General features: G+C 39.4%; 2 protein-coding genes across 3 annotated transcripts in view; one reads left to right on the forward strand and one right to left on the reverse strand.

The window, feature by feature from the left end:
* The window catches only part of CENPN (centromere protein N), a 21,771-nt gene extending 16,707 nt beyond the window's left edge, over positions 1-5,064 (reverse strand). Inside the window, exons 1-3 of the mRNA XM_008139691.3 lie at positions 4,961-5,064; positions 1,794-1,974; positions 487-532 (exon numbers count right to left, since the gene is read on the reverse strand). Of these exons, the coding sequence (XP_008137913.1) occupies positions 487-532; positions 1,794-1,964 (217 nt within the window). The 5' untranslated portion in view covers positions 1,965-1,974; positions 4,961-5,064. The remainder of the gene's footprint in view (positions 1-486; positions 533-1,793; positions 1,975-4,960) is intronic.
* CMC2 (C-X9-C motif containing 2) lies at positions 4,800-22,004 on the forward strand. 2 transcript variants are annotated; one of them, XM_054710969.1, is made up of 4 exons: positions 4,800-4,876; positions 12,052-12,167; positions 16,239-16,310; positions 21,624-22,004. In XM_054710969.1, the coding sequence occupies exons 2-4, from the start codon at positions 12,087-12,089 to the stop codon at positions 21,708-21,710; spliced, it is 240 nt and encodes a 79-aa protein (XP_054566944.1). In that variant the 5' UTR covers positions 4,800-4,876; positions 12,052-12,086; the 3' UTR covers positions 21,711-22,004. The 2 variants fall into 2 exon arrangements, with proteins under 2 accessions (XP_054566944.1, XP_054566943.1); XM_054710968.1 differs by lacking the exon at positions 4,800-4,876 and adding an exon at positions 5,217-5,482.
* The last annotated feature ends 226 nt before the right edge of the window (positions 22,005-22,230 follow it).

Raw genomic sequence — 22,230 nt, forward strand, 5'->3', positions numbered from 1 at the left:
TCAGTCCCCCTAGACCAGTGGTCGCCAAACGGTGGTCCACGGACCACCGAGGTCCGAAAGGTTGGTGACCGCTGCCCTAGACCACACCACGTGCAAAGTCCAGTCAGTTTTAATCCTTACATCCCTTACAAGATGCACTATAATAAGAACAAATTTTCAGAAATATATTTTCAATTCTATTAATATGTACTTATATATGCCAGTCATTGTGCTAAGAACCTTTCAAGCATGATCTCATTTAGCCCTCACAGTGATCCTGTGCTATATTATTATAATGTTATTATATTAATAGGTGCTATTATTACTTCTATTTACTAGTAGAAGTCGGGGGCCTAGAAAGGCAATGTGACTTGGCAAAGGACACAGGACTGGTAAGCGACAGAGCTGGGATTTTACACACCAGGTCAACTTGAGCCCTTATCTACAATATTGCCTCTCTAATGAAACTGTATTGGTTCACTATAAATACAAATCACCAGAACTTACAAATAATGTCTAAAAGGGCAGCATCATTGACACTCGCATGCTTCTCCTGAAAGAAAAGGTAAAATATTCAGTAAACATGGCTATTGGTTTGATTCTACCCTAGAATCACAGCACATTTTAGAATTGCTTAGGACAGACTATGAGCACCCTCTCAATACTTTACTAACAACCTGTCTCCGATCTACACTCTCCCATTAAGGAACAAATACACCTTCTGATTCATGTTTAGTACAGGTACTCATACCTGTTCTCCCATAATCTACTCCTCATTCATCACTTTTAATTTTTTTTTCTCAACTTCCTCTACAACAGGGTTTCTTAACTAGGTACTACTGACGTTTTGTGTCAGATAATTCTATGTTGTGGAGAGCTGTTGTAAGACATTAAGAAGCATCCCTGGCCTCTATCCACTGGAATCCAAGAGCACCCCACTCCTATAGTTTTGACAACCAAAAATGTCTCAGACATTGTACCCTCCGGAAGACAAAATTCATCCCAGCTGAGAACCACTATGCTATACATTATACATTTATATGTATGCATAGCATATAGTTTCTTTCAATGTGCACACAAACATCTAATTTTTCTTTCTAATGGCTGAATATTTTATGTGGAGTATAATCATCTTCTATGTATTGTTTGTTTGCAATTTTTTGTTTTTATAAACAATGCTAGTTAACGTTTATTTATATATACATATTTACATATTTATAACTACATACATATGTTTATCAATTATATTTATATATATTTCTTTATTTTTTATGATTTTACCCACATTAATTTCCAGAAGTGGAACTGCTTGGTCATAAAGTATATTTATTTAAAAGTGACTAAGGGAAGGGTATACTGAAATATGGGAATTCTTTGTACTAGCAAATTTTCTGAAAGTCTGGGATCTTTTTAAAGCAAAAAGCAAATAAATAAATAAATACATGTGAAAGAGTGTCTCTTTCTACACAATTTGACCAGCACATCTGAGTATTATTATCTTTTCATCTTTGACAATCTGATAGGTATAAAAAGAATACTGCTCATTACTTATATTGATTGTCTGTTTTTTTCTCTCATGGTATTCACTTTTTTCTTAGTGATTTGTAAGCAGTTTTGGATAACCTGAAAAGCCAATTAAAAATTAGTGTCTTCTCCACTATAGTGGTCTCCACTAGAGAAGATAAGGGGGCAGAGGAGAACATAGCCTCATCACTACACAGTTTAGCAGCTGCCTTAAATCTCTTTTGGACAAAGGGAACAAAGCAAAAAACAAAGCAATAAAGTTCAAGGTTAATCATTTTGAACATTGTTACCTCACAAAGCATAACCAAGTCATGAACAAGAGATTCCTTTCTCTTCCGGAAGTTTATAGTCTGCAGTTGATTTTCAGACAAAAAATCCCAGGCTTTCAGGATTGTTATCATTTCAGCCATTGGGATTTTCAAGATGGTCCTTTTGATAAACTCGGCAACAATTTCATCCATTTCTTTGGCACTTTAATAAAACAAAAACAGCACAAGTTTAACTTAACAGCTTTTTTTTTAAAATATTTATTTTATTGATTTTTTACAGAGAGGAAGGGAGAGGGATAGAGAGCTAGAAACATCGACCAGCTGCCTCCTGCACACCCCCTACCGGGGATGTGCCTGCAACCAATGTACATGCCCTTGACCGGAATCGAACCTGGGACCTTTCAGTCCGCAGACCGACGCTTTATCCACTGAGCCAAACCGGTTTCGGCAACTTAACAGTTTTTTAAACATCATATTTTTAGCTGAGATTTTGATTTGTAGGTCAAACACCCAAATGTTTATTTTACTGTTTCTCAGGCAATCTACAAAGTGTTTTCACAAGAGGATTTAATAACTTTCTCCTTAAGCTGTATATTTAAATGTGTTTTAGAGTTTTAAAAAATTAGTGCTCTCTTCTTTCTTGGCTAGAGTATTTTGAACTTTTGGTGGCAATAATATGGAAATCATTCATTCGTTTACTAATTCATGTAACAAATGAAGGAGCACTTATGCATGCTAGACACTTTTCTAGGCACTGAGGATAAATACATCTTAACCAAAAAGACACAAATCCCTGCCAGTATGGAGTGTTGTTTCTACTTGGGAGAGCCAGGCAACAGGAAAAATCACAAAATGTGTTAAAAGTAGTAAGTGCTGCCCAGCCAGGGTGGTTTAGTTGGTTGAGATTCGTCCTTTGCACCAAAAGGTTGCCAGTTTGGTTCTCGGTCAAGGCATGTACCTAGGTTTTGGTTCATCCCTGGTTGGGGCAACTGATCGATGTTTCTTTCTCTCTCTCACTCTCTCTTTCTCTCTCCTTCTCTCTCTCCCCCTTCCTCTCTCTAAGCATGTCCTTGGGTGAGGATAAAAAAAAAAAGTGGTAAGTGCTGCAGAGCAAATGGAGTAGTGTTAGGAAACCAGTACTAGTGAAAATGAAGCAGGCTGGGAGTGAGGTGGAGGTGGGGGTTGACAGAGGAGGTCCCACAAGAGGGTGACATTTGAGCCAATCCTTGGAGGAAAGTGAGCCATGTGGCCAGTTATTGGAAGAGCTTTCCAGGCAGTGGGAACAGCAGGTGTAAAAAAGCCTTGGGGCCTTCAAGGAAAAAGAAGGCCTCCAGGGAGGACAGAGAGAGGCGCACAGAGGAGGAGGTGAGGTCAGAGATCATGGCCTTGACTCTGACAGAAACCAGCTGCTGGAAGGTTTTGAGAAGAGGCAGAATATGCTCTCTCTTAGTTTGTCTACCAGGATCAATCTGGCTACTGTACTGAGAATGTAATCTAGGAGGAACAGAGGAAGCAGGAGGCCAGCTAGGAGGCTACCTCAATAATGTAGGTTACAGATGATGGTGGACCAAAGAAATGGTGAGACAAGGTCAGATTCTGGATACACTTTTAAGAGAGAGTCCTATGGATTAGATGGAAGGTGTAGGAGATACCAAGGTAACTGAAAGAATAGAAAAGCTATTACCTGAGATGGGGAAGACTCGTAGGGGCAGTAAGGGGGCAGAGGAGAAAGCAAAAGCTCAAGAATTCTGCCTAGAATATGTAAATTTTAAGGTTAATTATTAGACTCTAAGGGAAGAAACTGAATAAACAGCTGGATTTTTGAGCTTACAAGACAGTAAGAGCTGGAAGCGGAGAGGACGGAGGTCTCTTTCTCCTTAAATGCACTGCCAGTTAACATAGAGCCATTACCTCACTTTTCCTGCTTCTTGCCTGAAGGTGAGGTTCTCCAACTGCCCAAAAGGTCTTGAGCCCCAAATCTAGTGTAGCTCCCTCAGCAACAGACAGGGTAATGATCTTCCCCGGGCATAACTCAGTGTCTCTCTTAAAGCCGTGGCATAAGGAAGGGGGATTCTGAGCCCTTTTTTCAGTGCAGAAACTATAGGCCAGGGGTGACAGCTGACTTCAACTGTAACCTCAGTTGGGGATACTAATGGGCGTCTCTCTCTCTCTCTCAAAATACATAACATAAAAAGCAAGAAAACATGATTTCTAAACAAAGATTGTGTAGAATATCCACTAGGGTAGGAATTATATGTTTGTCTTATTCATGGCTATCACCCTAAATGACAAATACTTGTGGAATTAAGTACCACTTTCCCTAAGCAGTGTGCTGAAGAGATAAACAACCTGGGAAGGACTAGGGTCCAACAGTCAGTGAAACACCAAAAATAATGGAAGGGGGTGGGTGGGCTTGTTAAAATGCAGACTCCTGGGCCCTTTCGCTTTAAACTGGGCCGGTGTGTGTGTGTGTGTGTGTCACCAAGTAGGGCTTGAGATTCTGCATTTTAGAGTGCCTCAGTAGATTCTACATTTTGGGTAAAGTTTGTAGAATGCCATTCTGAAGAATTTTGGTAGAACGAGCGCACTTAATCTCACAAAGTTGGAAAACTCTTGAGTAAACTGATTCTCTGTGATGACCTAATTTCTTATTTCCTAGCATGCAACTCAGTGCCTGGCTTACAGAAGGTGCTCAAGATATATTTGTTGAATGAACGCATGACAAAAAAACAGCCCTTTTAAGTAAGTAATCTTCCTGTAGAACTGCACCGCCGAAGCGTTGCAACAAGGAGCATAAGAAGTAACGCGGGAGGCAGCATGGACCTAAGAGGACGGAGGCCAAGGTTAACGGAAAAATCAAAACACCCAACACTGGGTAAAACAGCAATCTAAGGCTGGGAGAGCGGAGTAGGCCATCACGTGACCATTCGGAGCGGCTCAGCTCTGACGCCCGCCTTCGTAAGTCCCGCCCCCACAGGGGCGGATGTGAGGTCAGGACCAAGCGTCATAGCCCTCTTCATCCTCAACCGCAGCTCCAGCCCTTCTGCCTCCAGCCCAGACCAAGCGCCAGTCCCTCGCCTGGGAACGTGTGGCAGTCACAAAAGGTTGCCTCAGAGGCTTGGGATGTGGGTTCTCAGGCCTCCCCCACCCTCTGGGGCCCGATTCCATGCCGCTAGGGGCTCTCTTACCGTTCACATCGCCGGCCGCCTCACTTCTTACAGCTATTCGCGCCCGCTGAGCCTTCAAAGCCACCAATGGCAGGTCCCGCCGCCCTGGAGCCCCGCCCACCGGGGGGGCGCAAACTTTGGACTGGATCCCCAGCGGGGGGGGGCCGCATGGGGGAAGCGGCAGAAGTGAAACTCGGCGAGCCCTCACGTCGTTTTTCTCAGCAGAGAATATTGTTTAAATGCAGTTACTCTCAGCCACGACATCTGACTTGTTGGCTCAGCTTGCTCGTTAGGCTTCACCGTGCCTCTGTGGGCTGGCTCCTCCTTCAATTCCCCCCAAAGTGGGCCCGTCCAGGCCGGGCGGCGCATGCGCCTCAGAGGTGGCGAGCGGCGGGGGGCCGGCCCAGCGGGTCAGCTGTGGAGGGTGTAGGAGCGTTCTCCTTGCGGAGCTGACCGGCTCTAGCGCCCTGGCAGCCCGACTTGGCGTGAGGCGTGTCCGCTGGTGAGTTCCGCTGCAGCTCTTCTGGTGTGGCCGCGAGGCGGGTGAGTCTTGGGAGTCGGAGGGTTCAGAGGAGCGCGCTCTTTCCGACCGCGGCGCCCGGGGAGGCCGCGGGACACTCACCTGTCCCCGCTCTCGAGCGCCCCTCTGTGTCGCGTCCTGTCGGGACTTTCTGTTGCCATTGGAGGTTGGGACCTGGAAGGCTGGGTCCTCGGGGCGGCCGTCGCCTTGCGCCCGCGATTTTGTCCGAGTGGCTGCAGGGGAGTCCTGAGCTGCCCGCCCGCGGGCTCTGGCGGAGGACCTGCTAGTAGCTGAGGGCAGGCGTGGCCTCGAGCAAGGCGTCCTCAAACTACGGCCCCGCGGGCCACATGCAGGTGTTTTTGCCGTTTTGTGTTTTTACTTCAAAATAAGATATGTGCAGTGTGCATAGGAATTTGTTCATAGTTTTGTGTTTTTTTTTAAACAATAGCCCGGCCCTCCAACTGTCTGAGGAACAGTGAACTGGCTCCCTGTTTAGAAAGTTTGAGGACCTGGAGTCTTCTGATCCAGGGCGGGCTTCTCCCTTCCCCGAGCCTCTGCGTCCACGCCTGAAAAATGGGTATAAACCCATTGCATCGGTTGTGAGAAGGGAAGTCCTTAGCACAGTGTTGGACACGGTGAGCGCTCAATGCATTGCATGGCCCTAGCTGGTTTGGCTCAATGAATAGAGCGTCAGCCTGTGGACTGAGGGGGTCCCAGGTTCGATTCCGGCCAAGGGCACAAGCCCGGGTTGCGGGCTCTATCCCCAGTAGGGGGCGTGCAGGAGGCAGCCAATCAGTGATTCTCATCATTGATGTTTATCTCTCTTTCCCTCTCTCCCTTCCTCTCTAAAATCAATAAAATATATTTTAAAAAAATACATTGCATGATTATTGCTATTGATTATGCAGTTTAGAATTTGCATGTAGAAGATAAAAGCCTGTCAAGGCGCATCTCAGCTGCAGTGAACGTTGGCACCAATCCGTCTTGCGATGGGACAGTCCCGTAAGACCCCCATCAGTACATTTTTCAAGGAATGTAGCCGTCCATACCCCTTTTATTGGGTTTAAAGATGACCGTGCCTGTGGTTTCACAATAGGTGCTGTAAGTAAACCCGAGTTCTGGAAACATTTACTTAAAATTTTCAGTGTATAAAAGAAGTTTGTGCTGGAAAAGGAATTTTGTTGTGACACCCTTCTCCCCCCCTCCCCCCCTTTGTATCTCCTTTCCTATACATACAGGCTTTTGCACTTGTTTAGTTGATTTTAAATGAGCCTTATTTTCATCCTTAAAAAACACACACACTACTATGTTGAGGTCTGAACCAATTTTCAAATCTATGATAATCGTAAACTCACCATTCAGCAAACAGTTATTGAGCATTTACTATGTGCAGTTATAAGGATATTCCCTCATTGGCCTGTGTGTTCTTTGAGGTGTATGGACTAAATCCCCCCGCTTCTCCCCGAAAATTCACCTGATGTGGCAGAGTGCTCAGCACCTAGTAAAAGTGCTGATAAGTGTTCAGGGAAGCTACAACTTGACCCATTCCTTAAGAGAGGATGTGAGGAAGTTAGAGTCCTGCAGTCCTCCCTGCAGCCCAGGGGTTGCTCTCAGTAGCAGTGGGGCACGGTCTGTACTTTGGCCAGTCACTTAATAGCATTTGTTTAGATTTGGTCACTTTGCAGCTGTGATAAGTATAAGTAGGTAGGGTAGGTGGTCTACTGTTATCTGCTATGTCTGCTACCTCTGCTAAATATGGTGCATTATTTAAAACGATAGTTGGAGAAGTACTAATTTAACTGATTCCAGTGCTTTCTGAAATGTGGGCTTTAAAAAATACGTTTTAGAAAGTTTTAAATACTGGTTTACAGGTTTTTCTGGAGAACAGATTTTTCAGAGACTTTTGTGGTCCTGCTTTCTGCTTGTTTTAAAATGACATTAGAAATTGCACCCGTAGTGTAAATTTATTTTTGGTGCAGCCACACAATAGCAAAATCCAAAGAAAACAAAAGTGGCATTAAGATAATGGGTTTTCAAACTCCTTGTAATTATAGATCTGCTAAATGGTGTAATTAGGAGGCTTACTCCCTTTATTAGTTATGTATCGCTTACTGTTGGTTTATTTCCTGAAATTGTGCCACCTAGTGGTTGAAATCTTCTATCATAGAATACTCATTAGGAATATTTTACCTCAAAAGTCTTGGTTAAATAAGGTAAAGGAGTACATATAATATGACTAATGTTTATATTGTCAGTGAGAGTACCCTACTGCTTCTGCCCACCCAGGTTACCCCCAAATAAAAGTTAAAATTGCTTTTTATGGGCCTACTAGCCAGTTATCAAAATATCAAATTGTCACAGCTGAACAATTTAAAAAATTTCAGCTGACTATTTTGGTTTCAATGTTTGCAAAATTAAGGAAGTGGGTGCAGTTGGCATGGGGAGGGAAGTTTTATAATTGTGACAAGTTAACCTTTCTGATGTTTTCTAAATGCGAGTGGGCCTGAAGTTTTGTTCTTTAAGTGAATAATAATGAACTTTATCCCCCTCTTTCTCACTGCCAACATCCATGCATGAAGGGTTATCACAAATGAATATTCCATCCCCTTTGTTTCAGTGGTGCAGCTGATGTTCATAAGTACCTTGACGCTACCCTTTTGAAATTTTTTGTATTCTTAGTAATAACAGGTGTTTATCATTTGAGTGTGAATTTTGTTTTTGGAATTGGCTTAAAGTCATTTAATTGTGAGCTTAGATTTGAGAAGAAACTTAAGAATGTAATGCCAGAATATACTCTATGGCATCCTTAATTGATGTAGCCAGTCTCTCTTGGGCACGTTTGGACAATAACCAAGAGCTTCACATAGCATCCCGTTTCATTGTTGGACAGCTCCATGAAGATGACTGCCTCTGTAATTTCCACCTTTTGGTTTATAGTCCTGTTCTTGGAAACACCTCAGAGTACATTCAGTTCAACCTTTTCTATTATGTGACAGAGCATTTCAGATATACAAATAATACTTTACATATGCCACACACACTGTTCACTGTTTCAGAGAGTCTCGTATATGTCATTTTAAACCTCATGACAACACGGATGTATAGGTTACGAGTTAATTCCCTTTTAAGAAAGAAGAGACTTAGGTCTCATATCAAGTAAACAAATTGATATAACTTGTGAATAACTGAGTCTACAATTTTTGCTTTCAAACCATTTTCTCCCATTAAATCCATTGTTTGTCCAACTTAACCCAGTTGTACCTTTTATCTGTCTCCTCTATTGGGGGCTCCAATTGGTAAATATTGCCAATTTCATTCATGGTTTCCTGTTTAAATCTAGTTTCAGAACCATCACCATCCTGAGCACTCTCCCCAGGAATATTCAAATTGTAAATATTCTGGACATAGCTGATGAGGATGAGTATAGTACTGCTCTTTTTCTTGTTGTAGACAGACCCTCTTTTTCTAATAATACAGGATATTATTACCAGTACATTGACTTCTTTGGAAACTAGGCCTGTTGAACTTGTAGCCAAAAGGCTATTTGGGAAATAGTAGTTTTTGTAACTGAATTTATTTCATTCACAAACTACTGGGAAGGTATATCTTTTCTATTTTGAATGTGGGAAAAATATATTGTGATAAGAGATTAACTGCTGCTTTGTAACTGGGACTTAGTTTTGCCAAGGAAATGTGGGTAATGTATATTTTGACCTACAAAAAGGCAATTTCTTATGATTCAACTGAATTTTAAAAGGTACTTCCTATAGTTATTGGGAGGATTATTAGACTTGGGCTTAGCACATAGTGTTTTTTTAAAATATATTTTATTGATTTTTTACAGAGAAGAAGGGAGAGGGATAAAGAGTCAGAAACATCGATGAGAGAGAAACATCGATCAGCTGCCTCCTGCACACCCCCTACTGGGGATGTGCCAGAAACCAAGGTACATACATGCCCTTGACCGGAATCGAACCTGGGACCTTTCAGTCCACAGGCCGACGCTCTATTCACTGAGCCAAACCGGTTAGGGCAGCACATAGTGTTTTAACAAATTATTTTGTACATTAATAATGTAGATATGCGCTTATGGCTTTGAAGAAACTTTAAAAATAAGCATTGGCATATATGTTTAGCTTTTCTTTAGTTTATAAAATTACTTTGAGTTATAATAGTGTTATTAGAATGGGCTTTAGAAAAATTTTTTGAGAGAGAGGGAGGGAGGGAGAGGGAGAGATAGGAGAGATGGGAGAATGAAACATTGATTGGCCACCTCCCGAAACCCAGGTATGTGCATGGACGGAATCGAACCAGACCTTTCAGTGTATGGGATGGGACGACGCTCTAACCAACAGATCCACACCAGCCATGGCTAGAATAGGCTTTTAAAGATAACTAGTGAAAAGTATCAACACTCATTTAAGTGTGTTCTCTTAGACAGCTCCATGTCTCTATAAAATAATGACATATTTTTATAGTTAAATATTTCCTGATATTCATTTGTGCTTATATACAACATGCATGCATGTTTTTTATTTCTATAGCCAAGTGTCTTCTCAAGTGTTTACTATTGTCAGTTAAAAAAGTCATTTTAGTAAATCATAAGTTTGTTTCTGAACTGTAAAAGCGCAAATTTGAAGGCTGACTGATAGATATATGCAAAAAAATACTTTGTCAAATATATTTATAAAATAAAACATTGAAGACATTTGCTAGGTGACTAAACTATGTACAGCTTCCTTCAGAAGAAATAAGTGAAGCAGAAATCAGATAATTGATACAATACATAACAGTGTAGTGTTTTCAATCTGGCTTTTTTTCATTTAACTTAGTGCTTTTGAGGTTCATCCACGTTGGCACATGTGTCAGTTAATTTATTTTAATTGAGAAATAGTATTCTATTGTGTAAATATACTACATTTGTTTATCCAGTTACTTGGTTATTGGACATTTGGATTGTTTCCAGTCTTGGCTATTATAAATAACGTTGTGAACATGCACATACATATCTTTGTGTGGATATACAGCATGGGGCAAAAGTAGGTTTACAGTTGTATACTAATAAATAATATAAGAATAAACTGTGTTTCATGTACTCACAACTGTAAGTTTGCGTTTAACTTCTTAAGACACTGCCAGTTATCTTCCAAATTGTCTGTACTGCTTTACATTCTCCAGAGCAATGCATGAGATCCATTTTTTCCACATTCTAACCAATGCTTGGTATTGTCTGACTTTTTGATGTAGATATTCTGATAGATATATAGTGATATCTCATTGTGGTTTTAATTTGCCTTTCCTTAATGACTAATGGTGTTCAGCATCTTTTCATGAGCTTAATTAACTAGTCCTATACCACCTTCAGTGAAATACCTATTCAAATCTTTTGTCCATTTATTGGGCCCATTTAAAACATTGGATTGTTTGTAAGCATTCTTTATTTTATTCTAGATATAAGTTCTTTATCATATATGATTTGCAAATATTTTTTCTTAGTCTGTGGCTTGTAGATTTTATTTTTTAGAGCAGTTTTAGGTTGGCAGACAAATTGAGCAAAAGTAGAGAGGTCCCATATACTTTTTGCCTCCACACACTCACAACTTCCCTCACTATCAACATCCCCCATCAGAGTTTATATGTTTATTATAATTGATGAATCTAAATTGTGGCATGTTTTTAATTTTCTTAACTGTGTTTTCGAATTGAGAGACTTTTTAATTTTGATGAGTTTTTACCAATCTTTTTCTTTTATGGATTGTCCTTTTTATGTATGTAAGAACTCTTTGCCCAATCTAAGGTCATAATTTTCTCTTATGATTTCTTTCTTAGAACTTTTAAAAGGTTAAAGAAATTAATTGGTTCTTCCTTTCGGTAATCTTTTCTGAGTTAAAAAGAATTGGTTTAAAAAAGACAATAGGTGTATAGTGATACATAACTGTAGTACACCTCAATATAATGCTTTTCCTTTGTCTGTGGCTGCTAATTTTCTTTGTGAATGAACCAGTTAAACCAATTTCAGAGATTTCAGCTTCTTGTTTTCATGGTAATAATAGCATTTTATGAGTATATCTGCTAAAGTTTAAAAATTAATCTCCCATCTGCTTGTTGTTTCTTTTCATTGGTTAGTTAGATTTTCCTAGCCAGATGTTAGGAAGAAAGCAGTCTGTATTAATTCACACTAATGTGAGATGACTGATTTTCCCTTTAACACTCTCAGAGGAATACACATTTTTAAAGGATTAATAAGCCAGTTCTCTTAATTGGTAGAATTTCATCTGAACAGAATGAGTTGTAATCAGTTTCAGGAATGTGGGGCTTATTAACATAGGCAAGCTGTTTCTGCTTGAGTATTTATTTCCAGGATCAAGTCTATTGAGGAGTCCTGCTTTTTTTCTGAACCTGCATGTTCTCTCAAAACTCCTGATAAATTACTGAATCTGTTAAACCTTTGGATAAGGAACTCGAGGCTCAAGTTTAATAATTTGCCTAAGGTCAACATTCTTTTCTGATAAAGGTTCTTACTAAAAATGTGAAAATAGTTGTAGGTCACATAACAAAGTCACAGACATTCAAGACACTCTTGTATCCACAGGTTGCTCTGCTGTCCTCCATCACCTTCTCCTAAAGATGCATCCTGACTTATCTCCACACTTGCACACTGAAGAATGCAACGTCTTGATTAACTTACTTAAGGAATGTCACAAAAATGTAAGAGTTCAGAAAAAAACAACAACCATAAAGTAAATATGAAGCTTAGGTACAACACACTGATGTAATTTAAATGTTATGTCCACTAATGGAAGGGAACAGTAATGTCTTAGCTTAGTAAAGACTAACAACTGATGCTGTGATTTTTTATAAATCACTTCCTTTATGATTAGTAAAAATCAAGGATGAAAGTTTGTTAGGGATCTTTTGAAATGATATGTATTCATTAGAATCCATATTCTTACAATAAAATACTTTTCCTAATTACAGGGCACTAGAACAATATGTTCAGCTCTGATTCTAATGGAACTAATCTAAGATTATTTTGTTCCTTGATGTATATCATTCTGTGTTTAAAGGAAATTGAAACATTTTTATAATTAGATATTAATTTAAATTATGATTGGCCTAATTTGACAGATTTACTTGTTAGTGGAATGGAAGTAAAATTCCATGGTTAAAACCAAAATAGAAAAAAGCCCATTTTTGGAATGCATTAAGTTGAGCTGGTATTTTTACAGATGTTGAATATGTAGCTTTTTTCATATATCTGATGCATGAGATAGTTATAAGGGTCATTTGTGTTATTCTTTAACTTTGCATGATGCATTATTTTCCTCATGATATCCTTAAACTATAGACATACCAAATTATAATAGTAGTAAGTGTGATTTAAATGAGCAAAATTTTAAGACTGAAAGTAAGGTAGTAAGTAAAACCCATGACCTGTGAAGTCATGTATTTTTACTGGTTCAAAGAATGTTGTTGATGATAGTAGGCAAACTATTTTTGGCATACATTTAAATCAAGAATTGATATCGTAAGTCTTAGCTGTTGTATGGGTATGTAATAGTAGTATCTCATTTGGTTTTAAATTATATTTCCCTAATGGCTGATGATTTTGAGTATCTTTTCATGTGCTTATTAGCCATTTATATAAGTCTTTTACCAGTACTTAAAAAAATTGAGTTCTTTGTCTTATTATTGAGTTGCCAGAGTTACTTTTATCATTGGGCATACAAGTCTTTTGTCTGATAAGTGTATTGTGAATATTTTCTCTCAGTCTGTGGCATCCTTTTTCATTTTCTTAAGTGTGTTTCTGAGAGAAATTTGTAAATTTGATGAAGTCTAATTTATCAGTTTTTTATTTTGTTTGTGTTTTTTTATGTTCTATGGATCTTGTATATTTCCTGGTCGCAAAGATTTTCTATTTTTTCTTTTGGAAGTTTTACATTTAGGTTTGTGATTCATATCATGTTTTAATTTTTGTGTATGGTGTGAAGTATGAGTCAGTTTCTTTCCCTATCGATACCCAATTATTCCAACATAACTTATTATTTATTTATTTATTTATTTATTTATTTATTTATTTATTCTTTCCCCACTAAATTACCTTGGTGCCTTTGTAAAAAATCAACGGACCATTTGTGAGTGGGTCTATTTCTGGGCTCTCTGGTCTGTTCCACTGAGATATACGTATGTCTATGCTTAACACCAGTTAATTCCAAAATTATCTTACTGAGGCCAAATGGTCCCTGGACTCTTTTGTACTCTTCTCTGTCTTAATTCATTTTCCACACTGCATATAGAGTGATCTCTCAAATATAAGCTTAATCATTATTCCACTTTAAAGGCTCCCTTTGTCTGTAGAATAAAATCTTCCTTTCTTACTTTGTGTTGCAAGATTTTCATGAAACTGGCCCCTACTTATCTTGTGGGCTTCACCACTGTCCTGTACCTCTGTTCTCCCCCTTATTCCTATGTGTTCTTTCTGCAGTTGTACTGGAGCGTTTCTGTCTTGTAAGCCTTTGCACTTGCTTTTTCCTTTGCTTGACTAAGAACCTTGCTTATAATCTTCACTTCCCATTTGCTATACCACTTGTCATCTAGGTTTTATTCAGATTAATTTATCATTTCCTCTTCCTTTTCTTCTTTCCTGGCCTAGATTCTCTTGGGATAATCACTCTGCACTCCAATAACAACATACATAATACATTTCTTACTTTATGGCAGTTGTTCTCACACTTTCTGGTCTCAGGACTCCTTTACACTTTTGTTATCAAGGACCACAAAAAACTTTGTTTATATGGACTATATCAAATTAATTTAGAAATTAAAAAATAATTTATTTAAAAATGATAATAAACTCATGTGAACATAATTAATTTTCATAAAAAGCTCTTAGTTTCCAAAAAAAAAAAAAGAGTGACATTGCTTTTGCATTTTTACAATTCTTTTTAATGTCTGATTTAATAGAATACAGCTGGATTCTCATACCTGCTTCTACATTCAATCTGTGATGATGTTACACTTCATGTAGTCCCTGGAAAATTGCACTGTAACCTTGTTAGAGAATGAAAGTGAACAAAATAAATAAGATCTTTGATTATTAGGAAAATAGTTTTTACCTTATGCATCTCTTAGAAAGGTCTTGGGAACTCCTGGATATTCCTGGACTATACTTTATAAACCATTGCTTTATAGCAATCACTTCATTATTTGTCTCCTCCCTTTGACTATGTGCAATGAGAGTAGGGCCCAGGTTCACCTTGCTTACTGACGTATCCTTCTAGTGCCTGGGACATTGTCTTCCAGACATTGATTGATTGATTGATTGATTCACTTATTCAGTCAATTGCTTAGCCAGTTTAGTTTTCTAGAAATAGACATCAGACACTAGTGGCATATGCTATGTGTATACAAGAGAATTGTACATGGACATGTCTTTTACCAATTCCACTGGGCATTTTGGGTTTTTCACATAATGTCACTAGAGTATAATTCTTATTTGGGCTCAATATTGAGGTAAAAACAAAAATATAAATTAGTTTTATTCTTGGATTTTTAAAATAAGATGTATGTATATGGGGTGGGATAAATGTAAGCTGACTATGGAATATTGCCTTGCATTCTAAAAGTCTAATCCTTTCTGTTATTTCTATTTGACCAGAGGGGTGTGAAGCTGCATTGTCCCTGCTTATTTGTATTTAAGTATTTAGGAAAAATGCACAGGAAATATTTATTCTGAAGAGGTCATTAGGTAGCCAGAAGGAGCTCTTAGCCTATCTTAAATGCTTGCCAGAAAAACTATTTTCCAATGTGGACCAGAAAAGCACATTTAAAGTGGTAATGAATTAGGAAAAAAAAGTAATAGCATGAGGCATAGCTTACTAATTATGAGTTGCCTGGTTTTCATGAAAGTTTAATTAGAAAGAAAAGGAAAAGATGTCCTTATTATTATAACTACAAGTTCAGCATTTATGGCATTATTATAGGAAATCACCATGCTCTCCAGTCTACCCTTAAAAATTATGACATGCAAACACACTAGATATGGCCCTACTAAAATTCAGCTTCTTGACTTCAGTCTTCATCTTAATCTGCTTTGGAACATACTTTTTGCCATGATAATAGTTATAGGACTTGAATCCACTAGGAGATACTTATTTTTGCTTTTCAAACCAAGCAGACTGAACTTCAGACATAGATTTCCTTATATGTATTGTGAATTAGTGGCTTATTTATGTGGCCCATATAGGCCATCTAATAACTGTTGTGTGTTTTGGATTTGATAACATTTTGAATGGAGTCAAATGAGGAAATGACTTTGGCACCAAGCATTTATTTAGTAGCTTTTCTACAGGACAGTGTGTTTGCTAGTGAAGGAAATTCATTGTGTTAATATGACCACACTGCTCTTTGACATTGCTCCCTGTAATGGAGAATGGATTATGCTGTGATTTTAACATGCCTTTAAAGAAGGGAGGTATTAGGAAATAAAATTGTTTACACACTCTCACTATGAGATTTTGGCAAGTAAATAGACTTCCCATTTATCAAGGAAAAGTTTTTTTATTTTTTATTTCCAACTATAGACCATTTATCCCTCTTTTTTAGAAAGGCCAGGATAAACCTGTTTATTTGTATATTTTATACTTGGGATTTAATTATTTGATTATTAACAAGGTGACACATTAAACCCATGCTCTAAGAATCAGCATTTAAATTCTATGTGCCAGAGAACATAGCATATTATGGGATGAAATATTTTACCCCTTTTCTTCCTTTTAGCACAGCATTCTGAAATTTTTTGGTCATTGCAATGATCTTGATCGGGAGATGAGAAAATGCTTGAAGAATGAGGTAAGAAAAGTGTTAAAAGGATGGAAATCATTCAACAATAGAACAAAACATCTTAAAACAATATTATGTATTACTGCTGTTATTAACTCCCCCCCAATCCTATCTTATAAAAGAGTAATATGCAAATTAACCATCACCCCATCACAAGCCACGCCCACCAGCCAATCAGGAGCAAGTATGCAAATCAACCCAACCAAAATGGCTGTGGCCATGGAGAGAGCAGGAGGCTTGGGTTTCCCCGGCAATGGAGGAAGCCAAGCTTTCCGCACACCTGGCCAGCCTAGGCCTCCACTCAAGGCTACAAAGTTTTAATTATAGAAGACAAATAGATCCCAACAAAAATGGCGGCAGTCACGGAGCTGGAGAGAGCAGGAGGCTTGAGTTGCCCCCGGCGATGGAGGAAGCCAAGCTTTGGCAGCCCTGGCCTGGGCTACAAAGTTTCAATTATAGAAGATAAATAAATCCCAACAAAAATGCCTGCAGCCACAGAGCAAGCAGGAGGCTTGGCTCTGCTCAAGGCTACAATGTTTCAATTATAGAAGATAAATAAATCCCAGATTCTCAGGTCTCTGATTGGGTCGCTGGGGGACGTGGCCAATCTGCAAACCACCACAGGCCCCTCGCCCAGGCAGCCCCACACCCCAAGGGAACCTCCACCCTGATCCGGGACACCCTTCAGGGCAAACCAGCTGGCACCCACCCGTGCACCAGGTCTCTAGCCTATCTAATAAAAGAGTAATATGCAAATTGGCCATCACTCCAACACACAAGATGGCTGCTCCCATGTGGTCAAAGATGGCTGCCACCATGTGGACACAAGATGGCTGCCACAAGATGGCCAGCAGGGGAGGGCAGTTGGGAGGGATCAGGCCTGCAAGGGAGGGCAGTTAGGGGTGACCAGGCCGGCAGAGGAGGGAAGTTGGGGGCGACCAGGCCTGCAGGGAAGGGCAGTTGGGAGGGACCCAGGCCTGCAGGGGAGAGCAGTTGCAGGGGACCAGGCCTGCAGGGGAGGGTAGTTAGGGGTGATCATGCCTGCAGGGGAGGGCAGTTAGGGGTGACCAGGCCTGCAGGGGAGAAAGTTAGGGGCAAACTGGCTGGCAGAGGAGCAGTTAGGCATCAATCAGGCTGGCAGGAAGTGGTTAGGGGTTGATCAGGCTGGCAGGCAGATGTGGTTAGGGGCAATCAGGAAGGCAGGCAGGCAAGCAGTTGGGAGCCAGCAGTCCTGGATTGTGAGAGGGATGTCCCAGATTGGAGAGGGTGCAGGCTGGGCTGAGGGACACACACCCCTGAGCACGAATTTCGTGCACCGGGCCTCTAGTTTTAGTATAACAGAGTAAAATAGACTTTATATGTATATCTATAACCTAGGGCAGAAATGGAAGCCTCTTCTGGGGACAATTTTAGAATACCGCTGTTGTTTGGCATGCATATAAATGAAACAACTTTCTTTTTATAATCCTTGCAATTCCTCTGGATGAATTTTAAAGTTTAGGAAGTTGACTTTGTATGCTATATGATTGTCTAACCACTATGCTATATACCTGAAAATAATAAAAAAATAATATTGAATATAAACTGTAATTGAAAAAAGATGCAGTGGTAAAAGAGGATTCTCTTCATTGGAATTTGATCTATAATTGTCTTTGTTTAATTTTTTAAAAGTTTGGGAAATTGAATCTCTTTTTAACAAAAAAGACATGTCAGTCAGCTATTGGCTACAGCAGGTAACTAAAACTCTCTGGACCTCAGTTTCCTTTATAACATGGTGAGGCTGGACTTAGCCTCTTGACAGCTTTAAAATTTTGAATTTCTTTATAATTATGGCATATATAAACAATAGGGATCTAGTTTGACTTATTTGGAAAGACTAATTTTCTGAACCCAATTTTAGGCTAAGATTTGAACTTGGGCACATAGTCAAAATACCTAATTCATTGTATTTTTACAGGCACTACTAACCAAGCAAAGTGCATTTTAAATCTTTGAAAATAAATTTAATGTTATTTTTGTTTTGTACATCAGATATTTTATGTCTAGAACTTTTAAAAACCTATAACTACTAAAAATCTGCCTTCCAATTTTCTGTATCTTTGAACTTTTCCCCCCATTAGCCTTATAATAAAAAGCTAATCTGCAAATTGTCCCCTCGGGAGTTTGACCACTCGCTATGACATGTGCTGACCACCAGGGGGTGGCGTGGAATGAAGGAAGGCCCCAGCCAGCAGCTGGGGGAAGACCCTGTAGCATCCTTTTTTGTCCCTCTTACTTGTGTTTTGTTTGGTTTTTGGTTAATTGACCTTCCATTCTATCTGTATTATTCAGTAGAGTTTTGTGAATAACATTATATTCATCCTTTTCTCTCTTCCTTTATTCAGGGGCCATTTTGACTCCCTTTGGAAATAATCTTAACATATAGACTATATTTTAATTTGCTCTATGCTTATTTTATTGGTTTGCTTCAAAGTATTATCTTCAGAAGACTTACTCTTAAGACCCTCCTCACATGTGATTAAAAATATCAAGCATTTTTCTCAGAGCATATATCTATCCATGTTCTGGAGGCTTATTTTCCTCCCTAAATTTATTTATATATCTATATCTATATCTATATCTATATCTATATCTATATCTATATCTATATCTATATCTATATCTATATCTATATCTATATCTCTCTCTCTCTCTCTCTCTCTCTCTATATATATATATATATATATATATATATATAAACATTGAAAGGGAATATATATATATATATATATATATATATATATATATATATATATTATCTCTGGAAGGGAGAGGGAGAGAGAGACAGAAACACCAGTGAGGAGAGAGAATCACCTATTGCCTATCCCCCTGCCCCCCGCCCACATGCTCCACACTGGGGATCGAGCCCAAAGGCCAGGCATGCTCCCCGACTGGGAGTCGAACTGTGACCTCCTGGTTCATAGGTCGACACCCAACCACTGAGCCATGCCAGCCAGGATCCTTAAATTTTTTAAAGCAATGAAACACACTTTTCCTTAACAATCTTAAGAGGAAAATTAATGTATGGCAGGTCCCTTCGTTAAAGGGACCTGGTGCTTCACCTATAATTTGAAGAGGCCCTTTGAAGAAAAAAAAAGTTTGAAAACTATCACTCCAGGAGATATGTTAGAACCCTTCAATCAAAACTTTAGACTTAGAAAACTTCTTAAAGGTTATCTAACCCACCTCCTTATGTTTGAGGTTACTGGACCAGAAGTTAAAGTAACTCACCATCAGGAATCACCACACCAGGAGTCAGGGGAGGGGATCCAATCAAGTCTTGGTTAACTCTGTCACTAATCATTTGTTTCTGTGACCTCTTTCCATATCTCTGTTTCCTAAAAGATTTTGATGTCCAACAGTTCACATATACTCAGTTTTCTCCCCTCTGCCTAGGTATTCTTCATTCACCTTTAAAATATGTCTGTATTAGTATATCCTATCTAATAAAGAGGGAATATGCTAATTGACCATCACACCCTCACAAAGATGGTGTTGCCCACAGCCAATAAGGAGGGATTATGCTATTTCACTGCCACGCCCTCAAAGATGGTGGCACCCACAGCCACAAGGTGGCAGTGCCCAGTTCCCTCAGCCCTGCCAGGGCAGCAGACGCGTGGCATGGCTGGGCCCGCCACCCGGCGGGTCTGGCTGCTCTGTGTGCCTGCCTCCAGAGTACCCTAGTCCCTTCAGCCCTCCAGCCGCCCAGGGCTGGCCCAAGGCCCAGGCAAGCCTCAGATGGCGGCTGCCCTAGGGCCACCCTAGGCTCAGGTAACCAGGGCCAGCCGAGGCTTGCACTGCTGGCAGTGGCAGCAGCAGAGGTGTGAAGGGGGCATCGCCTTCCCCTGATCACCGGTTTGCCTCCCGCCCCTGAGGGCTCCTGGACTGTGAAAGGGGGCAGGCTGGGCTGAGGGACCCCCCTCCAGTGCATGAATTTTTATGCACCGGGCCTCTAGTATATTATAAGCCTCTACATATATATATACAAATAAGAACACTTAAATTCAAGTTTCTTTGCTTTAAATAAATGCTTTTTAAAGTGCCACGCTCTGTATTTCCTGTTATTTATAACCTATTGGCCAGATCAGAATACTAGGTTGAAAACATTTAAGGTTAAAAGTGTATTTAGATCCACCTGATTACAGAAACATAGAATTTGGGGAGATTTGATTCAATGACTATTCATGATGAAAAAATCCTGGGAAGTTCAGCTGACTATAAGTTTCTATATGAACCAATAGGATAATATGGTTGCTAAGAACCAGTTACTCTTTAAAAAATAATATATATGTGTATACACACACACACACACACACACACACATTGTTTATTGATTTCAGAGAGGAAGGGAGAGGGAGAGAGAAAGATAGAAACATTAATGATGAGGGGGAATCATTGATCAGCTGCCTCCTCATGTCCCCCATTGGGGATTGAGTCCACAACCTGGGCATATGCCCTGACCGGGAATCGAACTGTGACCTCCTGGTTCATAGGTTGACGCTCAACCACTGAGCCACACCAGCCGGGTGAGTCGGTTACTCTTGATAATATTTATAGAAATGTAATGTGTTCAGGTCATAAGAACTAATAGGCCCATTGTAGTCCACATCTGTCAGACTACTTCTAGAGCACTGTATTTAATTCTGGTTGTGATACTTTTTTTAAGGAGTATTGATATTAAAGTACTTCATAAAAGGTGCTTTATAGAGAAGATATTAGAAGACAGAAGCCATGTTCTGTGAACAGTTGTAGAAACCAGTGATATTCAGCCTGCAAAAGAGATTGTGAATGGGTTATCTGTAATCAGATATTTGAAAGACTATAACAGGCAAGAAGAAATAGAGGACAGTGGGATAATTTACTGGGAAACATTTACTGGTTCAACATAAAAAAACTTTGGAACAGTTATTCGAACAATAATTAAGTAGATAGTGCGCTCCTTATAACTATAAGTGTTCAGTCAGAGATTGGATAATTAGATTGTGAGCTCCTGGAGAATAGGGACAAAACCCATTCGTCTTAAATATTTACTGAATTCATATTTTGGGAGGAAATTAATTCAGTAAAGACTTAAGTATCTGTTAGGATGTGGATACTGTACTGTATTAAATGAACTTTTACTAGATAGCCTCTAAAGTCACTGTTTTCAATCTCAGATTCAGGGAAGTAAAAGACAAGAGTTTTGTCAGCAAAAACATTATTTTTATTCTGCAGATATTTTATTTAATTGATATAAATGGTAATGTAATCTACTCTTTTCTCCCCCTTCCTTTTATTTTCCAGTACATGGAAAGGAGGACCAAGAGCAGGGAGCTTGGCAATGCGATGCGAAAGAGACTTTCAAATCCTCCAGAGGAATCTGAAACATAAATTATATTATCACTGGATACCTTGGCTGAGAGAAGATCTGAAGACTCTTGGTTGATAAAACCAAAAGAATCCTATCTCATTTGGTCTCCAGAATCTTTTGAATAGCAAGTTACCCATGAGAAATCGAGGCATGGAGAAATACAGAAACGCTGGATTCAGAATATTTGTTGGGCAGAGCTTTTAGTACTCCGATTCCTTTATCAACACACCAGACTTTTAATATGTTTCTTTACTTTGCCTACAGCCATTTAACATTTGAGTAATTTATCAGCCTCAATAAAATAATTGACTTCAGTCATATTTTCTCTGTTCTCTTGGACTCTCCTGGAATTAGGGAGAAATGGTCCCATTAGACTTTCCCTTTTGACAACATGGCAATTCTAGAGCTTAAACATTGAAGATACAAGCTATGGCTCAGTGGTTAAGCGTCGACCTGTGTATCAGAAGTCACGGTTTGATTCCAGGTCAGGGCATATGCCTGGGTTTCGGGCTTGATCCCCAGTAGGGGGCATGTAGGAGG

This window comes from Eptesicus fuscus, chromosome 21 (assembly GCF_027574615.1).
Source record: "Eptesicus fuscus isolate TK198812 chromosome 21, DD_ASM_mEF_20220401, whole genome shotgun sequence".
In the NCBI taxonomy this organism is placed as follows: Eukaryota; Metazoa; Chordata; class Mammalia; order Chiroptera; family Vespertilionidae; genus Eptesicus; species Eptesicus fuscus.

Excerpts from the sequence above, each read along its gene's own strand:
- CMC2 (XM_054710969.1), top strand. The coding sequence starts at position 12,087 with ATGCATCCTGACTTATCTCCACACTTGCACACTGAAGAATGCAACGTC. Across the intron at positions 12,168-16,238 it reads TTAAGGAATGTCACAAAAAT|CACAGCATTCTGAAATTTTT; the intron begins GTAAGAGTTCAG and ends TCTTCCTTTTAG. Across the intron at positions 16,311-21,623 it reads GAAAATGCTTGAAGAATGAG|TACATGGAAAGGAGGACCAA; the intron begins GTAAGAAAAGTG and ends TTTATTTTCCAG.